The sequence below is a fragment of the Sorex fumeus genome, unplaced genomic scaffold (assembly GCF_029834395.1).
Source record: "Sorex fumeus unplaced genomic scaffold, SorFum_2.1 ptg000033l, whole genome shotgun sequence".
Lineage (NCBI taxonomy): Eukaryota > Metazoa > Chordata > Mammalia > Eulipotyphla > Soricidae > Sorex > Sorex fumeus.
Genome location: NW_026606090.1, coordinates 6635450 through 6655809, shown reverse-complemented (window position 1 = coordinate 6655809; position 20360 = coordinate 6635450). Strand labels below are relative to the sequence as shown.

Here is a 20360-nt window from a genome sequence, read left to right as displayed (position 1 = left end):
TGGAGGAATCGAACTCGGGTGGGCCATGTTGGCTGCGTGCAAGGCAAACACCCTACCGCTGTGCTATCGCTCCAGCCCAGTAGACTGTGTAAAAATAACTCTTTTGAAAACAGAATTGAAAAATGAAGCTATTTTGCTCATTGCTTTGCCATAGCCTTGCTGACAAGAATACCAATGGAATTACTAATGACAGACTAATGATCGCCTCCTGGCTCATGTACCTATTCTAGGTAACTAGAACTCACTGAGACCTTAACTAGTGACACTCCAAAACACTTGGAGCTGTTCATCACAAATCTCACTGGTCTGGGGGGGGGGGTCCCTCAAATTTCCCCTCCATTCAACTTCTGTCCTCCCTAAAGGAGAATGATACCAAAGGTATTTTTGTTATGTTTTGAAATTCTTTAGCTGGTTGCATATTTTTGAAATTTTCTTCTGTCATTCCACATTGCCTTGAACAAGTCTTTAAATCCCTTTTCAAATCTGGATTGGACAGGAGGTTGGTGACCTTCAATTATTTCCTTTACCTCTCCAAGTCATTTCATCACCAGATGCCATCCGCATGCACTGATGAGGAATCTGAATAGAACAGGGAGGTTACTACATGTGCACATCAGCAAAGCCTTATCAATGGACTCTGAGACGTGTCCTACCTCAAGGAAGACTGGATTCCACCTGTGCACAATGCAAAACCTGGACAGCCCCTCAGCAATGCAGGAAGGCTCCTGCTTTCTGAGTGTGCCACAGGTGAGGAATGCTCCCCATTCCCGATCTCATCATCCATCTCCCCACCAACCCCTGCCTTTGTGGCAGGCAGATTTCTTTTTACTCTCTCTCTCTCCTTTAGGGTGTTGTGGTTTGCAACGCAGTTATTAAATGGCCATCATTTTCAGTCTATAGTCTACTTTCAGCACACATCTTCCATCCTGAGAGCGTCCTCCAAGCATCCTTTACTTGGTGGTCCCTTCTCTATCTGTGCTGCTTTCCCCGCCAGCATGTGAGAACTTATTCCAATGCGTGGAGCAATACTCCTGGTTCTTATCTCTACTATCAGAATAGCCTTATTCTTACCCGTGCTTCTCTTATCAAAGTGCCCGGACAAACCACAACATTGCCAATGTTTGGGGTGGGAGGAAGCAGAACGGGGTCTGTTATTCTGGAATACTTACCTGAGAGCTGCCCTAAGCACAAAATCACACACCACTCCGCTATCCCCAAGTATCCTACTTCATACTGTATCTGTGCTTAATGAATTGATCTGATTGTTTTTCTCACAAAATGTTCTTCAAACAGGTGACCATACACTTCCCATATAGTGATACATTAGTACATATGGTTTTAAGGCCATTCTGTTAGGAGAATAAACCCAGTAAAAATGGTATTTTTACACTTTAATTAATTAGTAGGTTGGTCTAATATGGTATATTTAACTTATCACCAGGAATTAAAATTATTAGACACTATTATAGAACACACACACAAATTTCAGTTTGTGTGTGTGTGTTATAGTTGACTAGGTGCTCAGATATACTTGTCTTATGATAATTTTGATTCAAAAGTATGAGAATATTTAACTTAATTTTATTGATTCTATGTAAGGAAATTATCTGCAAGTAATTTTTCTATGACTGAACATGAATAAATGTTTTTTGTGTATGTGTGTGGGGGTTGATATTTACAAGATCATGTATGCAAATGATTGACAGGGAAAGAAAAGCCTGTGACTTCTGGACTTCTGCTTCTGGACTTTCACATCCATTTCTGGATGTGAAAATACCTTATATAATCAAAACAAGGTAATTGTGACTCACCATAAACTAAAGAATTAAAATTCACAGGGAAATACATATATATATATATATATACATATATACACATATATATATCTTTGTGAAGCAATGCTGAAAGGTTTGGATACTACTTTGAGTATTAGAAGAGAAATGCAGCATAGAAATCTGTAAATTCAAACTGCAATTAGGGAAAATATGTAAGATGATGATAACGTCTGGATCTTTACTCTACCATCTGTGATGTGACAAAAACTTTTCTGGGTATTTCACTAGAAAGGCTAAAATATGGAGAAATGGAAATGAAAGATGAACAATTATAGAACTCTTTTTTTCTCCAGCTGTGGGAATAATTACAGATCAGTGTTCTTTTAACCTTAATGTCTCATCCTTAAACATATTCTATCACTCTTTCTTTGAAAAATCTCATTTTTTCACAATCATTTGCTCGAGCATTAAGCTATTTTCTTTCTTTCTATGTTTCTTTTCTCATTGCTTGATGTTTGTCCTAATTTCAGCTCCTCCTTGCTACACTAAAAAAATAAAAGCTTCTAACATCATCTTTATTGAGTAAAAAATGACTATTTTTAAAAATATAATTTATAAAAATCTCTTCTCCATCTTCACAACCTACATTGTAATGCATCAAACCCAATATCAGAAGCAAAATATCAGTTTCTCTGGAAACTTTCAAAGCTCTCTCTCCTAGCAGACAGGGTACACTCTTCAAAATTGTTTTCACTGAATCTCAACTCATATCTAAGAAACAAATGCATCACTTTTATTGTTGATTTATGCACACACACACACACACACACACACACACACACCTCTGCCTTTGCTTATTCGTTCATCTCATTTTAATGACAGTGGCTATGCTAGATTCTAGGTTACAAATATGACTATATATTGTCACATTCTTTTTATTTATTTATTGAATCACCATGAGAACAGTCACGAAGTCTTTCAGTTCAAGTCTCGGTCAGTCATACAATGATCAAACACCCATCCCTTCACCAGCGCACATTTTCCACCACCAAGAAACCAAGGATACCCCCCTCCCACCCACCCCCTGCCTGTGTGGCAGATTTCTACTTTACTCTCTCTCTCTATGTTGATCACATTCACTATTACGACAAAAGACCCAACATTGTTATTTGGAATTTTCCCCAACATTCAGACCTGCTACAAAGACATAATTAGATAATTTGTTTTCTATTGCTGATTATGAAGAGCATATGATGTCGTGTGGCCATAATAGCGGCCACACGAATTTGGATTTCTGATATTTTAGCAATAAACCTAGAGGATTACTGCCAGAAGCCCCTGGGTTCTGAGATTGGTATGTGTGCCTCTGAGTTTGTGGTTGGTCAAAAGCCGGAGGAGGCATTTGAGGGTGGTAACCCGGAGCATTGTCATGGCGGGGAGCAGGGCCGATTCTACCCCCCATCCCATGAAGCCCCACGTACCTCGTCAATGCAGTCTCATACCTGGCTGTATGCAGGCCACCATGCCACCACCGCAAAGGGGGACAGACGGAGGGACAGACACCCTTCCCCTCCCAGGGCGGCATAGCACCAAAGTTAAATACACAGTCCAGATGCATTTTGGTTGGGCATTATATTTAGCTCAGATTTTCCCACCACCATCCAAGCTTGTTTTTCAGGAACAAATGCTAGATCATTTACTTTCCATTGATCACTTTGCATAAGTGGCCACGCAGTTCAGAAAATAGTCCTGGTACCCTCATGCCAGAGCCATGCTTGTAGAAGCTCATGGTCACCAGGATTTCATCTGGAAAAGATGATATTGTCACGTTCTTTAAGCTTGCTGACCTATGCTGGGCACCTGGATCTGTGACTTTGCCGGGCCAATACAATTAAAGAGGTACGTACAAATTGTAGAGTGGTAAAGAGAGGACTAACTATGAAGACACATTCATAACATCATTTTGTTCATGTGGGGAGGAGTTATTACCATTTGTAAATTCCATGAAGGCAAAGATCTTTCTATGGTATTAGTATTTTAGAAGTACACATGGAATAAATTCACTTAATATCCCGTTAGAGTTTCCTGAAATAAGTAGATATCCCTGAAATTTCTTTTTCTGGAGCTAACAATGGAAATTGACTAATTTTTCTACCTAGAGCACACTCTCTTGGTGCTGTTACAATGATGCTTGAGTGGAAATGAGGAAATGTGAGTTGTAGTACTACCATGGCCACATGAACCAAATGACTTATGAGTTGTTATCCATTTCCTCTCAAAATTGGATAGGCTGGGCTAGATGTGCCTGACTCCACACCCTGCTCTCACAATCTATAATTCTCTGTGTCACCACTAATATGTTCCTCCAGTAGACAGGCTCTTAGAACTAGGGTGACCCAGGGGTGTGCATGGAAGTAGAGCTTGTGACTAGTTTGTGACACAGATTTTTCAATCCTTTACTCTTTCGAATTGGATGACAGATTTCACAGCTAGACTCAACAAAAATGGGAACCTTTGAAGTTTAGCACTCTCTGTTGGACTTCTGTATTATCTTTTTGGTAATTTTTATTAATGACTATGATTTACAAAGTTAATGACTGTTGCATTTTAGGCATACAATAATTCAACACCAATCCTTCCACCAGTAATAACTTCCCTCCACCAGGGTTCCCAGATTCCCTCCCCATCCCAAGACCCATCCCGTCCCTACCTGTCAACTTAACAGGTACACTACTTCTCTCATGCCAGATACACCGCACAGAATGAGAAACAGCAGTTCTTCCCCGGGTCACCAGGCGGGAAGGACTCCACAGCACGCCTGGCATGTTTGTTGATAGTGCGAGTCTGGAGTGACTGAGGGAAGATTAGGACTGAGGTAACTTGACAGTTTGAGAGCTTAAAAGCATCGATTAGGAATGTATAAGACTCTGACCTTCTGACTGCCTTCTTGTTGTGGTCGGGTTTCTATAATGAGAGTTTACAAAAAAAATAGAGGAAACCCTTTGCTTCCCTGCTTGCCAGCGATGACTCAATCAAAACAAAAAGGATATGAATTAATAGGTACCTGTGAATAAGACTTCAAGTCTTACACACTTGGAGACTAATCCGAGGAGAGACACTCTGGGGACAGAATTTCAAGTGTGTCTCTTCGGCACATATTGTCATATTGGCCAACTTTGGAAGAAGCAGTTTTCAGGGAAGGGACCACAGTCAGTCTGTTGTTCTTGCCATGGAATCCAAAGACAGCGATATTCATATTGCACTTTTTAATTAGGTGACAAAGCGCTTTCACATACATGGTAGCTGGTGCTAACAAAAATTTGCATAAGGCTCCAAAGGAAATTAAATACATGTGAAGATTATCATTTTGCACTTTTTCTTTTTATTTGTGGTAATAGGAAAGTGTGAATTGAAAATCTAAAGAAAAGTTACAGTTGATTTACTTTCTTAAAAAAAGTAAAATACACTAAATAAAGTGTTCTGCTCAAAAATACCAAAAGATCCCTGAACAATCTAACAATATAGAACAATGACAGAGACACGTGATATTAATCTGTCTTAACTGTAGGATTGTGACGAATGGGCTATAAACCATTTAATTAGTGCTGCTATGCGTTTTGCAAAATTAAATTCCTGCTGAATAAGAAACAAGATCAGAAAGCTGTGGCTTTTTTTCTTTGTTATTCTGAACACGAATGTGAGAGAAGAGATCATCACCTGGGAAAGGATTCTGAAACGCTCTTGCACTTTGTCTCTCTGCTTTAACCATATGCGGTCTTAGGAAGCTTGTTTGATTGGTAAAGTTGATCAGATTTTGCATCAATAAATCAACCATTCTAAAATGAATCTCATGGACACCCCCACTCCCCAATTGCCTCTTGAACTTAACTGCTCTTCTACTTTCTATTGCTCATTTTCCTTTTCAGACATCTTTGAGAATATATGGTATTTACTTAATGGGAAATGCCTGCCATTTAATGCACTTTATAAATAATTTTTCATTCAAAAGAAATCATCTAAGCACTATCAATTCCACATGAACAAGAGATATATTTTTGCAAAAAAATATTTATTCTTGATTGCTATTTAAATACTCATAATATGCTATGTGTGGAAAATCTATATTAAAATTCAGAAAAATTAATTATACCAACAAGGTCTGATAAAACTCTAGGAAGCTTTTAATAATAATAAAAATAATAAATATAATAAATTTAAGATTATAAAATTAATTACTTATTATGAAGTTCCTATGAGTTTGCCTTCTGATTTTCTTCAAAATTAAAATGTGTAGCACTAATAAATATTCTAAGTTTCTGTATATGTTTGTATGTATTCCAAAGTGATATAGATTTTTGTTCTATTTTCAATTTCTGATTTTTACTTGTTTCCCGAACAAAAGTGCCTTTAATTACATTCAACAATTATGTAGAATCATTCTGTTGATGAATCAATTGGTATGAGAGTCTCTTGGGTTATATTCTCTTTTCAATACAATTTATAGCATTGAGGCACAATATTGACTCAGGTTCATTCTGAGTCACCAAATATGGTTCCTGAGCCCTACCCAGAGTGATCCCTGAGCACAGAGTCAGGAGTAAGCCTTGAACACACAGGTGTGTCTTCCCTCAGTTTCCCTCCCACCAATATAGTATCACTGACACTTTCAATATAAATAAATGAAATTATTGATTTCAAAAGACTCACATACTATATTAAGCAACATAATTCCTCCTGGACTGGATGTTTTGCTTTCATGAAGCTGACTCAGGTTTGATCTCTGGCACTCAACATGGTCCTCTGAACCACACCAGAAATGATCCAGAAGAAGGGATAAGCCCTAAACACTGTAGGGTGTGGCCCAAACACACACACACACATACACACACACACACACACACACACACACACACATGCACACACACAGTTCCTCCTAAAATCATTTTTTTTTATGTCAAAGAAATGTGAAGTAGAATTTCAATTCCACTCATTTTTCAGGTCAGCTGTCTGCTACCTCTGTGGAGGTAAACTTTCATGGTTACTGCATTAGTAATCACACATATCATCTCAATAAAAAACATGGTGAGAGCAGAAATAATCATTATAAATAGTTTATCATCTGTATTGGTGTATGAGCAATTTTGACTTAACTACCATATGTGGGACACATTGTTTTTTTTCCTTTATTTTATTTTATTTTTTTTTTTACAGTTGTAGATTTACAATTTTTTGTGCTTGGGTTTCAATTATACAATGATCAGATACCCATCCCTCCACCAGTGCCCATTTTCCACCACCATGGATAATATCCCTCCCACCCCCATCCCCCCATCGCCCCTGTCTCTGTGGCAGGGCAATCCCCTGTGTTCTCTCTCTCCTTTTGGGTGTTGTGGTCTGCAAAAGAGGCATTGAGTGGCAAACATGTTCAGTCCATAGTCTACTTTCGACATGCATCTCCCCTCCTGGGAGGATCCTCCAAACATCCTTTATTTGGTGCTCCCTTCTCTATCTGAACTGCCCTTTCCTCTAGGATACCCGGCTGGCCTCTAAGTTATGGAGTAATCCTCCTGCTGCTGATCTCAGCTATTCTTGGGTATTAATCTCATATTTTGTTACTTTATATCCCCCAGATGAATGCAATCTTTCTATGTCTATCCCTCTCCTTCTGACTCATTTCGCTTAGCATGATACTTTCCATATTGTACCACTTATATGTAAATTTCATGACTTCATCTTTTCTAACAGCTACATAGTACTCCATTGTGTAGATGTACCAAAGTTTCTTTAACCAGTGATCTGTTCTTGGGCATTCAGGTTTCTTCCAGTTTCTGGCTACTGTAAAGAGTGCTGCAATGAACAAACAAAGTGCAGATGTCACTTCGACTATACATTTTTGCCTCTCTGGGATATATTCCCAGGAGTGGTATTGCTGGGTCAAATGGGAGCTCAATTTCTAATTTTTTGAGAATCGTCCATACTGTTTTCCAGAAGGGCTGAACCAGTGGACATTCCCACCAACAGTGAAGGAGTGTCCCTTTCTCGCCACATCCACGCCAGTATCGGTTGCTTTTGTTCTTTTGAATGTGGGCCAGTCTCTGAGGTGTGAGATGGTATCTCATTGTGGTTTTGATCTGCATCTCCCTGATGATTAATGATGTAGAGCATTTTCTCATGTGCTTTTTTGCCATTCGGATTTCTTCTTTGAGAAAGTTTCTGTTCATTTCATTGCCCCATTTTTGGATGGGGTTGGATGTTTTCTTCTTGTGGAGTTTAACCAGTATTTTGTATATCCTGGATATCAACCCCTTGTCAGATGTGTATTCGGTGAATATCCTTTCCCATTCTGTAGACTGTCTTTGTATTTTGGTCACTGTTTCTTTGGAGGTGCAGAAGCTTCTTAGTTTAAGATAGTCCCATTTATCTATCTCTGTTTTCACTTGCTTGGCCAGTGGCGTGGCATCTTTGAAGATACCATTAGCTTCAATGTCATGGAGGGTTTTTCCAACTTTATCTTCAATGTACCTTATGGTTTCTGGTCTGATGTTGAGGTCTTTAATCCATTTTGATCTTACTTTTGTACATGGTTTTAGGCAGAGTTCTGAGCCTATTTTTTTGCATGTAGCCGTCCAGTGATGCCAACACAATTTATTAAAGAGGCTTTCCTTACTCCACTTCACATTCCTTGCACCTTTATCAAAGATTAGATGATCATATGATTGAGGGGAGATGTCAGTGTATTCATCCCTGTTCCATTGGTCTGCAGTTCTGCCTTTGTTCCAGTACCATGCTGTTTTAATTATTACTGCTTTGTAGTACAGTTTGAAGTTCGGTAGGTTGATTCCTCCCATTTTCTTTTTCCCAAGAATTGCTTTAGCTATTCGTGGGGGCTTATTGTTCCATATAAATTTCAGGAGTGTTTGCTCCATTTCTTTGAAGAATGTCATGGGTATCCTTATAGGGATTGCATTGAATTTATACAATGCTTTCGGTAGTATTGCCATTTTGACAATGTTAAGTCTCCCGACCCATGAGCAGGGGATATCTTTCCATTTCCTCATGTCCTCTTTTATTTCCTGAAGTAGCGTTTTGTAGTTTTCTTTGTACAGGTCCTTTACTTCCTTAGTTAAGCTGATTCCTAGGTACTTGATTTTCTGGGGCACAATTGTGAACGGGATTGTTTTTTCCATGTTGCTTTCTTCTCTCTCACTGTTTGCGTATAGGAAAGCCATGGACTTTTGGATATTGATTTTATAACCTGCAACTTTACTATACGAGTCTATTGTTTCTAGGAGTTTTTTGGTGGAGGTTATTGGGTTCTCTAAGTAGAGTATCATATCATCTGCGAATAGTGAGAGCTTGATTTCTTCCTTTCCTACCTGAATGCCCTTAATATCTTTTTCCTGCCTAATCGCTATTGCAAGTACTTCCAGTACTATATTGAACAGCAGTGGAGAGAGTGGGCATCCCTGTCTCATCCCTGATCTTAGAGGGAAGGCTCTCAGTTTTTCCCCATTGAGGATGAGGCTTGCTGTAGGCTTGTGGTAGATGGCTTTAATTATGTTGAGGAAGGTTCCCTCTATACCCATTTTGGCTAGGGTTTTCATCATAAAGGGGTGCTGGATCTTATCAAATGCTTTCTCTGCATCTATTGATATGATCATATGCTTTTTATCTTTTCTTTTGTTGATATGGTGGATTATGTTGATTGATTTCCGAATGTTAAACCATCCTTGCATCCCTGGGATGAATCCTACTTGGTCATGGTGTATGATCGTTTTGATGAGTAGTTGGATTCTATTTGCTAGTAGTTTGTTGAGGATCTTTGCATCTGTGTTCATCAGGGATATCGGCCTGTAATTCTCTTTCTTTGTGGTATCTCTGTCTGCTTTTGGTATCAGTGTGATATTTGCTTCGTAGAAACTGTTCGGAAGTGTTTTTGATATTTCAATTTCGTGGAAAAGATTAAAGAGCATCGGGAGTAAGTCCTCTTTAAAGATTTGGAAGAATTCACTAGTGAATCCATCCGGGCCAGGACTTTTGTGCTCGGGGAGACTTTTTATTACCATTTCAATTTCCTTGATGGTGATAGGTCTGTTCAGGTATTCCAAGTCTTCTTGGTTCAGCCTTGGGAGTCTGTAGGAGTCTAGGAATTTATCCATTTCCTCGAGGTTTTGATGTTCCGTGGCATAAAGCTTCTCAAAGTACTCCCTGAGGATCCTCTGAATTTCTGTGGTTTCTGTTGTAATGACCCCCTTTTCATTTCTGATTCGGTTTATTAGGGTTTTCTCTCTCCCTTTCTTTGTGAGTTTTGCTAGAGGCTTATCGATCTTGTTAATTTTCTCAAAGAACCAGCTTTTGGTTTCATTGATCTTTCAGATTGTTTTTTGGGTTTCCATCTCGTTAATCTCTGCTCTGAGTTTTATTATTTCCTTTCTCCTGTTCGGGTTGTGCTCCTTTTTTTGGTCCTTCTCCAAGCTCTTAAGCTGTGAGGTTAGGTTACTTATGTGTGCTCGCTCCTCCTTCCTGAGGAATGCTTGTAGAGCTATAAACTTTCCTCTTAACACAGCCTTTGCTGTGTCCCATAAGTTTTGGTAACTCGTGTTCTCATTTTCATTCGTTTCTAGGAATCTTTTGATTTCCTCTTTGATTTCCTGTCTAATCCACTCGTTGTTCAATAGTGCACTGTTTAATTTCCAGGTGTTTGATTTAGTTTTCTGTTTTTGTGTGTGATTTACTTCTAATTTCAGCGCATTATGGTCTGAGAAGATTGTTGGTACAATCTCTACCTTCTTAATTTTATGGAGGCATGTTTTGTGGCTCAGCATGTGGTCTATCTTGGAGAATGTTCCATGTACGCTTGAGAAGAATGTGTATTCAGCTTTTTGTGGATGAAGTGTCCTGTATATATCTACTAAGTCCCTTTCTTCCATTGTTTCCCTCAGATGAAGTATGTCCTTGCTAAGCTTGAGTCTGGTTGATCTATCAAGAGGTGACAAAGCAGTGTTGAAATCTCCCACTAGTATTGTGTTGTTATTGATGTCTTTTTCCAAATCTATGAGTAGTTGTTTTAAGTACTTTGCTGGTCTCTCATTAGGTGCATATACATTTATTATTGTAAGTTCTTCCTGTTGTACAGATCCTTTGATCAATAAGAAATGGCCTTCACTGTCTCTTATGACCTTCCTCACTCTGAAATCGATGTGGTCTGATATAAGGTCCCAGCTTTTTTATGGGAGCTGTTCGCCTGTAGGATTGTTTTCCAGCCTTTGATTCTGAGTCTGTGTTTGCTTTGACTATTGAGATGCGTTTCTTGCAGGAAGCAGAATGTTGGGTTCAATTTTCTAATCCATCCTGCCACTCTATGTCTTTTAATTGGTGGGTTTAGCCCATTGACATTGAGAGAGATTATTGTTATGGGATTTTGTCCCATTGTTCTGTTAAAATTTGTTGTATTTGAGGGGCCTTTCTTGCCTTAAAGTAGCCCATTTAGTTGTTCTTGTAACCATGGTTTTGAGTCTATCAAGTTCCTGAGCTGTTGTTTGTCTGTGAAACTGTGTGTTGTTCCTTCTATTATGAATGAGAGTCTTGCTGGGAAAAGTATTTTTGGGGAGGCATTTATTTCATTGAGTTCTTTTACTATGTCCCACCACTGTTTTCAGGCCATGAGGGTTTCATCAGAAAAATCAGCTGTGAATTTTAAGGATGCTCCTTTGTAAGAGATTTCTTTCTTCGATCTTGCTGCTTTCAGAATTTTGTCTCTGTCTAAGGTTTTGATCATTTTGATCAGAATGTGTCTTGGGGTATTTTTATTCGGATTTCTTCTAGCTGGTACCCTTCGGGCCTCCTGAATGTGGTCACAAGTTTTCTTCAGCTCTGGGAATGTTGTAGCAATGATGTCTTTGACAGTTTCTTCTTCATCGAGGTTTTCTTCCTGTCCCTCTGGGACTCCAATAATTCTTATGTTACCCCTCTTGGCTTCATCACGATCTTCTCTTGCCATCTGTTCCCGAATTGTGAGTCTCTTTTCCATTTTCTGCTCTTTTCTGGAGAGTCTCTGAACTTCATCTTCGAGCTCACTGATTCTGTTCTCAGCTGCTCTTACTCTGCTGCTGAGGCCTTCCACTGAGCTTTTCAATTCGCCTACGAGATTTTTCAGGTCTGACATTTCTGATTGCATTTTCCTCATTTCTGCCTTCAGATCCTCTTGTCTTCTATTGTCATTGCTTTCCATTGTTTCTTTTAATTCCCTAAGCATCCTAAGTAGCTCCCTTCTGAATTCCTTGTCAGAGAGGTTGTCTAACACTACAGTACTGTTGGTGTCATCTGGGCTAGACTCTTCAATATGAAAGTTTGGTGGGCTTTTGCGTTGCTTTACCATTGTGAGAGGTGTGGTTTAGCCCTTCACGTTCACTGTTACTATTCTGCTTGATATGCAGTGTGAGTTATGATAGGCTTATGAGTTATTGGCTACTGTGTTTCTAGTGGCTGAGCTAAAATAGAGAAGTTTCCATCTAAGAAGGTAGCTTATGGTTCCTATGGCATATGTAGTAGGAAAATATTTTGTGGCCGCGTTAGCGGCCGCGGCTCCGGAAAGAGACCCTGGCACTGGGCGAGGAGTTGGGAATGTCTCCTGTTTGGAATTGGAGCCGTTCAGCTTTGTTGCCCAGAGCTGGGCCTCTGTGCCCGTCCCACGCAGATCAGGGGTTGAAAACCGGCTTTCTAGGGGCTGGTTCTAGCTGCGCGTGCCCAGAGAGGGACCCAGGCCCTTGGTGGCGGGCTGTACCTGTTGGAATTGGAGCCGTTCAGCTTTGTTGCCCAGAGCTGGGCCTCTGTGCCCGTGGACACATTGTTTTGCCTTCAAGAAATTCAACATCTATTTGGTGCAACTGTCTACACTACTAATAAAAATCTTCTTATATATTTATCTGTCATTCTAACTTAAATATCAAACATAAAAATGATAAAACAAATGACCAGAAGTATAAATGCATTAAAATACATAGTTCAACAAACCCCCGAAAGGGTGCTGAATAATCATCAATCTAAAGTGTGACCTGTTAGAGCAACTTTAAAACACATTTTGAAATCTATGATAGTAAAGTAATTTTTTCATTGAATTTTAAAGAAGATATTATATTTAATTTTCTTCCACATTTCTGAGAATGCAGCTAGCCCTGCACTGCATATTTTTAGACGTTAGCAAACATATGTGTATCGATGTCTATTGAGATAGATAGTGGCATGTAATATGATTGGTGGTATAAGGAGAAACAAATAGTCTTGAGGAGAGACTAGGTAAAGAAGTCAGTTTCACAGTGATTTCTCATGAATGGCGATGTAACCTTTCACTGCTTAGCAGGGAACTATCTGATCTGCACTCTGCATACAGCATGGTTGATTATGTGGGGCAATGTCATTTGATGATAAAGGAGAAGGGGGGAGGTAGCATTTTGCTTGGTAACTGCTCAGAAGTAGATAAGTTATAGTTCATGCATTGATGCTGAGTAGTTCTCATATGGAAGTTGAACCAATTGTATAAAGCCTAAAACAGAGCAAAATAATTAACAAGCCTGATCCTTGTGAAAGATTAATTCATTTTTTAAAAATGAAAATATATACTCAAGAGAATTGGATTCTCTCTGAGTAGAAGGCAAAAATTCATTCTCCCTGGTGCTTACACAATCTGTGCTGTGCACATATAAACCAGGGTCTGACTACAAATGATAGAGTAAGGTGGTGCTTCGTTTCTGGCTTCTTAACTACCCATGCCTATTTTATTGCTAACTTAAATCACGCCAAATGTGAGTCGAACTGATTTACTCTAAGCAGGTAGCGACGATAAACCAATAACCTCAATGCAAAAGTTGTGACTTAATGAACAAACTCTCCAAGATACAAGCCCCAAGTACAAATAATCTATACAACCAAAATTTCTACAGGAGGACAATGAACAATCAGAGAAGAAAATGTGTGTTAAATTCCAGTCTTAATATTTCCAGTCGCACTTCCTAGCACAACTTAGTCATCCAAAATGGCAAGTTTCTTTCCTTGCCCACTCAGGAGAGAATGTTTAATGTTACCTGCCAGACAGGGTCTTTCTGCTCTGGAAAGAGCTCGAAATACTTGTGGGCTAGTTGCACGGGAGGCAGAGTCTGCAGTTTCAGGTTGGTCCAGCTCTGCACAAAGTTGGCCAAGTTCACAAAAGTGTATAAGCCCAGGCGGTCGTTCCCATAGTTCGACAAGTGGGTCATGAATATGCTGATCTGAAAGATAAGTGAGAGTGACCATCAAAGTCTCCTCTGCATAAACTCAGAAAGTGACAAGTGCTCTAGAAAGCATCTAATCTCACCTTGGAATTTCCTGAGACTCACCATGATCATTTGCTGTAGGGCTGTGTGCTAAACTGAATCCCCCAACCCCATACCTGCCCCCCCCCCCCCCATCCCCTATACCCAGTATCAAATTCAAGCTTCAAAACAATATTTGGAGATTGGATCTTTTGGTTAAAGGCAATTGGTTAAATGAATATGAAAGGGTGGGTCCTAACCTGATTGACTGGAAATCTTTCAAGGAGAGGAAGAGACAACAAACAACCACCTTTTTCTTTCTTTCTTTCTTTCTTTCTTTCTTTCTTTCTTTCTTTCTTTCTTTCTTTCTTTCTTTCCTTCCTTCCTTCCTTCCTTCCTTCCTTCCTTCCTTCCTTCCTTTCTTTCTTTCTTTCTTTCTTTTTCTCTCTCTCTCTCTCCCCCCCTCTCTTTCTCTCTTCTTCTCTCTCTCTTGTTCCCATTTATGTTCTCCCATCTCCACACTATTCAGAGAAGAGACCAAGAGAGGAAGCACAGATTCAGGAGGCTAAGAAGAGATATTTCACTGAAAAGTGGATTTGTGGAGCCACACACCTCAGAACACACAACTCTAGCTTCCAGAATGTAGAAAAAAATAATTATCCATTGCTTAAACTCCTTTCACCTGGGGTAGCTTATTTTGGCAGCTTGCACAGACTAATAAAGAGGAAAGCCATATAAACTTGAATGTTTATTTTAAAGTCATTGTGAAAATTAAAATAGAAATTGGGATTGGCATCTCCTCTCTGTGCATGAACCTAGTATTACTTTCCAGAGACATTTTTCCCTCTTTTGGAATTACTACCATCAAGACCAATGTTGTAGTAATTTTCAGATTAATGAAGAACCAGAGTAGGATAAGTTCTTAAATTAAACAACTGTTCCAAATTTTGTTCTGTTATAGACTGGTTGAAATGGAAAACCAGTTGAAATAAAATTAGACTCAAAGAAACTTGTTTCTTTGCAGTCTAATTAATAAACAGCTTTGATAACAATAAACAGTTAATGTTTGCATGAAAACTAATTGCATTTAGCCAAAGTCTCTGCCTAACTCATTAATCATTTCACAAATTTTCCTATTCCAATATTAACTCTAAAATATTTTACAACTGGGTATTGTATTCTTGGGGATCAGAGACTTAGAAAAAGTGAACTCTTGATGGGTGGCTTTTGAAAAAGTAACTCTAATTTGAATTTGATTACAGGTAAAATGTAATATACATTCCATCAGGTTTTGCAACTGGAATTAAAAAAATACTAAATAAGTGAAAACTTGTATAATCTAATAAGCAGAGACTATTAAATAATTCATAAAAATGGAATACATAATTTTTAACGATATATAATCTATTTAAAATTCATTGTATCGCTTACTGCTTAAGCAATCTATAAATATTTCCCAAAATTAAAGTAGTGTAATTAAATATACCATTAGCTTCATTATAAAAGAGCCATATACTGTTAGAAATAATTTCATTAAATTTTTAATGGGTAAAAATAACCAAAAACATAATATATGTGATCCAGCATATTGAAGGAAAGCCAAGTGTTACATGGTTCAATTTGTCTGGCTATTCACTGGTGCTCTTCCAAGCACTGATGTTTCTTGGTGTGCTTATGTGAGTTATTTTAGAAATAAAATTGGGTTTGTAGCAACCATTCAAGTATCAAGTCCTGACAATCTAGTTAGGATCGGCAGTCATGCAGACAAGGTTATATTCTGCACAACTTTGTTCCCAAGACTGAATACAACACCAGATAACTGTAAATGCCAAAAGATGACAACTTTTGTCTTAAAGTAATAGATCTATGGCATGAGCCAGAATTTAGACAAACAAGCAGCATTAATCTGGCAAGGTAGTATAAATCATAAGTTATGGATATCAGGATCACTGAATGTCTTTTTTTTACAATGGAAAAAAGCATTCCTTTTTAATGTGTCATACTAACATGCTAGGGAAGATCTCTGAAAAAAATCTGATAAAATATTTGGAGACACTCGTTGCTGTGGTTGAAGGTAGGGAGGAGAGAGGGGGAGAGAGAAAGAGATACACACAGAGAGAGAGAGAGAGAGAGAGAGAGAGACAGAGAGACAGAGAGACAGAGAGAGACAGAGACAGAGACAGACCCATCCATTGTCCTTACTAATCTGAAATGACATAAAATCATAAAATAATACCCAGAGTATGTGGTACTCATTGTGTGCAAAGTGCAAATCTATGCTCTTTACACATATGAAATAATGAAATAGTGACAATCAAAACAATTTTCTTATACAGTTATTGTCTTACTTTTCACAGGCAAAGGAGCAGGTACAGTTAGGCAATTCGTGGGACCTGTCTGGTTCTACACCTGGCTGATAATGAACAGCCAGACAATTAAATGAAGAGCCAGACAATTAAATGGTCAAGTTCAACATAAGATGAACCCGGCAGCTTCACCCTCTGAGACATGTTGATTTTCCCACCCAAAAATGTTGATTTTGACATTCATCACTTTTTCCCATTTCCCTTTTTGGAAATTAAAAATAGAGGATCTTTCCAAAGAAGAGAGTAAAAAATCTATGTGTGCACTCTCTGGGCAACTCACTGTTTTCATTTTTATTTTTCTAAACTGGTATGACAGAAGATAAATTATTTTTGGAATCTTAAATGAAAACTTTTAAGACAATAATTTATAGTACTTGAAAAGAATGCAATTGATGGACTGCAAATTTATCTTTGAGGGCAGAATCACTTCTATCATATTTCTAGCCCAATTTCTCCCCTGGGGTGTACTCAATGCTTTTTATTCTAAAGGTCAAAAAAAAAGCAAGAAAAAGGGCTATTTTAAAGAATATTCTTAAGATAGCTTATTTAGATAGAAATTTAAGCCCAATCCCCCAAATGTTAGTTGACACGATGTTCTTACTTGAGATTCATGAAGAATTATTTACAAAGGGCTCAGGCCTTCTCTATCACTGATTTTTACATTGGCAAGTATTTTGCTCTTAAATTCTTTTTTCTTTTTCTTTTTTTCAAATTGGAAATGACCTCTTGGCAGGACTTAATTACAAACTTCTAGAACATAGCATAATATCAGTAGTTGATGACCATGTAATTGCAATTGTTGTCATGAGAACTTCTTTATGATCACTACAAAATAATATGCATTTGATTCTAATAAGTATGCATTATCTCATGTCACTACTGTAATTAAGAAATAAGACAGTGTAAGTAGTGTGCTTGAGGATAATTATAGTTTCTTAGGATGGAGAATATTATGAAAAACCTGGCTGAATTCTGAATGAATGCCCAAAGAAATCTAATAACATCCTATATCTATCAACTCCCCTCCAGCGCTGGAATTTAAGATGGAACTTTAAGGTACCGGTGAGTGTCCAATAAAATTATAAATAAAGATGCTACTTTAAGAGGATTATAAAGAATAGTTTATATCAAGGCTAGACATATTATCATTTCATTAGGGCATTAACATAATGCTTCCACAGGATTTTGTGGGCAGACAAGTTCTGTCATAGGAGCAGAATTCCTTTCCGAGAGCAAGCCTTAATTTTGAAGGAAGAATAAAACTTAATGCAGGACAAATGGAAAATCGGCCTTTGGAAGAAAGCAGTTCAGAGATGTGTGGCTTGAAGCTGAGGTAAATCGCCGCATTTAAATGTCTCTTTGCTGGGAATAAAAAGTGCACCCTGGCCATGATAGTCGCAATTACTTGTCCAGGGCAGCCTGTGTACACTGCCTTTCTGGTTAGAAACAAATTAGTGCTGGTCCATGGTCAATTGACTGCACTTTAAGGAGAAAAATTCTGCAAGCACAGCTTAACTGTGGATATCTGGCTTGCTAAAAGCAGCTATTGTGCAGCTAAAAGCACCTAAAGGCAGACAGGCCATTTTAGTTTTAGTATTTCTGGACAAATGGCTTGTTAAACACACACACACACAGACACACATGCATGCACACACACAAGCTATTCTGAGAGTGTGGCGAGAGTAAGACACATTAAGTCTTGTCTGAAGTCTTAACCACATTAAGATGTGGTCTGAAGCTACATGGGAATAGGTTGTTTGAAGTAGTAGCAAGAAATTAATTTTTTTTTCTGACACAATATATTGCTATTTTTGAAGGACAGTGTAGCTTCCTCAGCTCTTTCTTTCCCTTTATTTATTTTATTTCCTCATTGCATCATAAGAATACTCTTGCTCAGTGCTCCCCAAAGGACCGTCTAGGAAAGACAGATGAGCAAATATTGTTTCTAGCTGCAACTCACTGTACCTCGAAATATTGCAGCTCAGAGATATGTGTGGGTTTAGACAAGTAGAGCTTTATCTTTTGTGTGGCAAAGACAGGCAAGGACATTGTATGCAGTGGTTGAATTTAAGAAAAAGACACCAAGTGCAACTATCAGTGGGCCAATGCAATAAGCCATACTGAGGGGTTGCTGAGAGCCAGGTGCTGAGTCTGAGCAGACTTTGGCTGCCTCTGCTAGTCTGGATACTTTTCCATATGTCCTTCTGTCAAATCTTTATGATCTCAAGTTTGTGAAAATGAAAGATGAAGCAAGTCTAAATTTTTCTATTGTTATTGTAGGGCTGGAGCAATAGCACAGCTGGTAGGGTCTTTGCCTTGCATGAGGCCGACCTGGGTTTGATTTTGATTCCTCCGTCCCTCTCGGAGAGCCCAGCAAGCTATGGAGAGTAAACTGCCCACATGGCAGAGTCTGGCAAGCAAGTGGCTTATTCGATATGCCAAAAATTCGATATGCCAAAAACAGTAACAATGTGTCTCACAGTGAAGATGTTACTGGTGCACACTCTAGCAAATCAATGAACAACAGGAGGACAGTGCTACAGTGCTATTGTAGTTAAAAATAAGAGACAACTCTCTCAGAGTCAAATGATTCATTACAAGCCTAATTTCCCTTTAAGCTGAAGGCTAGGCATACAATAAGCATGCCTTATTGTATAAAAAGCACTGTAGCACTGTCCTCCCGTTGTTCATCGATTTGCTTGAGCGGGCACCAGTAACGTCTCCATTGTGAGACTTGTTACTATTTTTGGCATATCGAATACACCACAGAGAGCTTGCTGGATGGGTGGGATACTCTTGGTAGCTTTCCGGGCTCTCCAAGAGGGATGGAGCAATTGAATCAGGGTCTTCCATGTGCAAGGCAAACACTCTACCCCAGACACCTAGAGTTCAAAGAGAAAGATTCCATATGCAGTAATAGGACATTGGATAAAAATAGTTGAAATGTGTGGATCATCTGTAAACATGGGTCTAAGCAGAGTTGTAGGGATGAATGGAATAGAATTACATGAACGTGGACAAGTGGCTCTCCTCCTGGGTTTTTAATTGCAAGTTACACAGTTAGTTAGATGTGTTCTTTTGGTGAGGGGATTCTAAAGTGGAGCACAGGAATCTGGGGCCCCCAACAATGATTCTTGGCTAACTGGGCCTGTGGTTCAACACAAGGATGCAATGCTGCTTGGTCCAGCAGTGCTGGGGTGGAGGGGGGATGAGCTGCCTGAGCTATCCTGTTAATGAAGGAGCTGTTGGGGCCACACCTGGAAGTGCTCAGGGACCCCTAAGGATGTACCAAAAATGCTTGTGGGATCATGTGGGGGATCATTTGGTTCTGGGAATAGGACCCAGGTCTCCCACATGCCTAACCTCTGCTTTATCTCCTGGCCCACAATGCTTTGCTTGAATAGCATTTTCCTTGGTTTCTCTAATGAAGTAGCTAACATCTAAAATACAGAGGAAAGAAATAGAGAAGAAAAGGAACATGAAACATGGCATCAGGGTTAAGACACTTGTACGGTGTCAATGCCAACAATACTTCCTTTTCCGACTGCTGTGACAAAAATAATGTTATTGCATATTGTATGAATAGCCATGACTAGAAGCCGAATATCAAAGACAGTGTCTTCTAAAGTCATCCTTAGCTCAAGCAATTTTACTTAACTTGGTCACTTCATTTGACATTCCGTTTCTCATCTATTTGCTCTAGCGGGCACCAGTAATGTCTATTCGTCCTTGTTGCATGCTAGTGTAGCCCATTGGCATCTGCTTGTTCTAGGAACATGAAGAGCCTCAAACTGATCGTTCAGGGTCTTAACAAAGAAGTGTGACCATTTCGTAGGTGGGTGACCATGTGATCTTTTGACGTCCCATGGAATCCAATCAGTAATGGCTCTAGTCCAGCGGTTGTTGCCAAATTTCATTACGTGTCTAGCCCA

General features: G+C 39.0%; 1 protein-coding gene across 1 annotated transcript in view; it reads right to left on the bottom strand.

Annotated features, from left to right (window-relative positions):
• NDST4 (N-deacetylase and N-sulfotransferase 4) overlaps positions 1–20360 on the bottom strand; it is a 244223-nt gene that overhangs the window by 35998 nt on the left and 187865 nt on the right. Inside the window, exon 6 of the mRNA XM_056116854.1 lies at positions 13856–14038. Within this exon, the coding sequence (XP_055972829.1) occupies positions 13856–14038 (183 nt within the window). The remainder of the gene's footprint in view (positions 1–13855; positions 14039–20360) is intronic.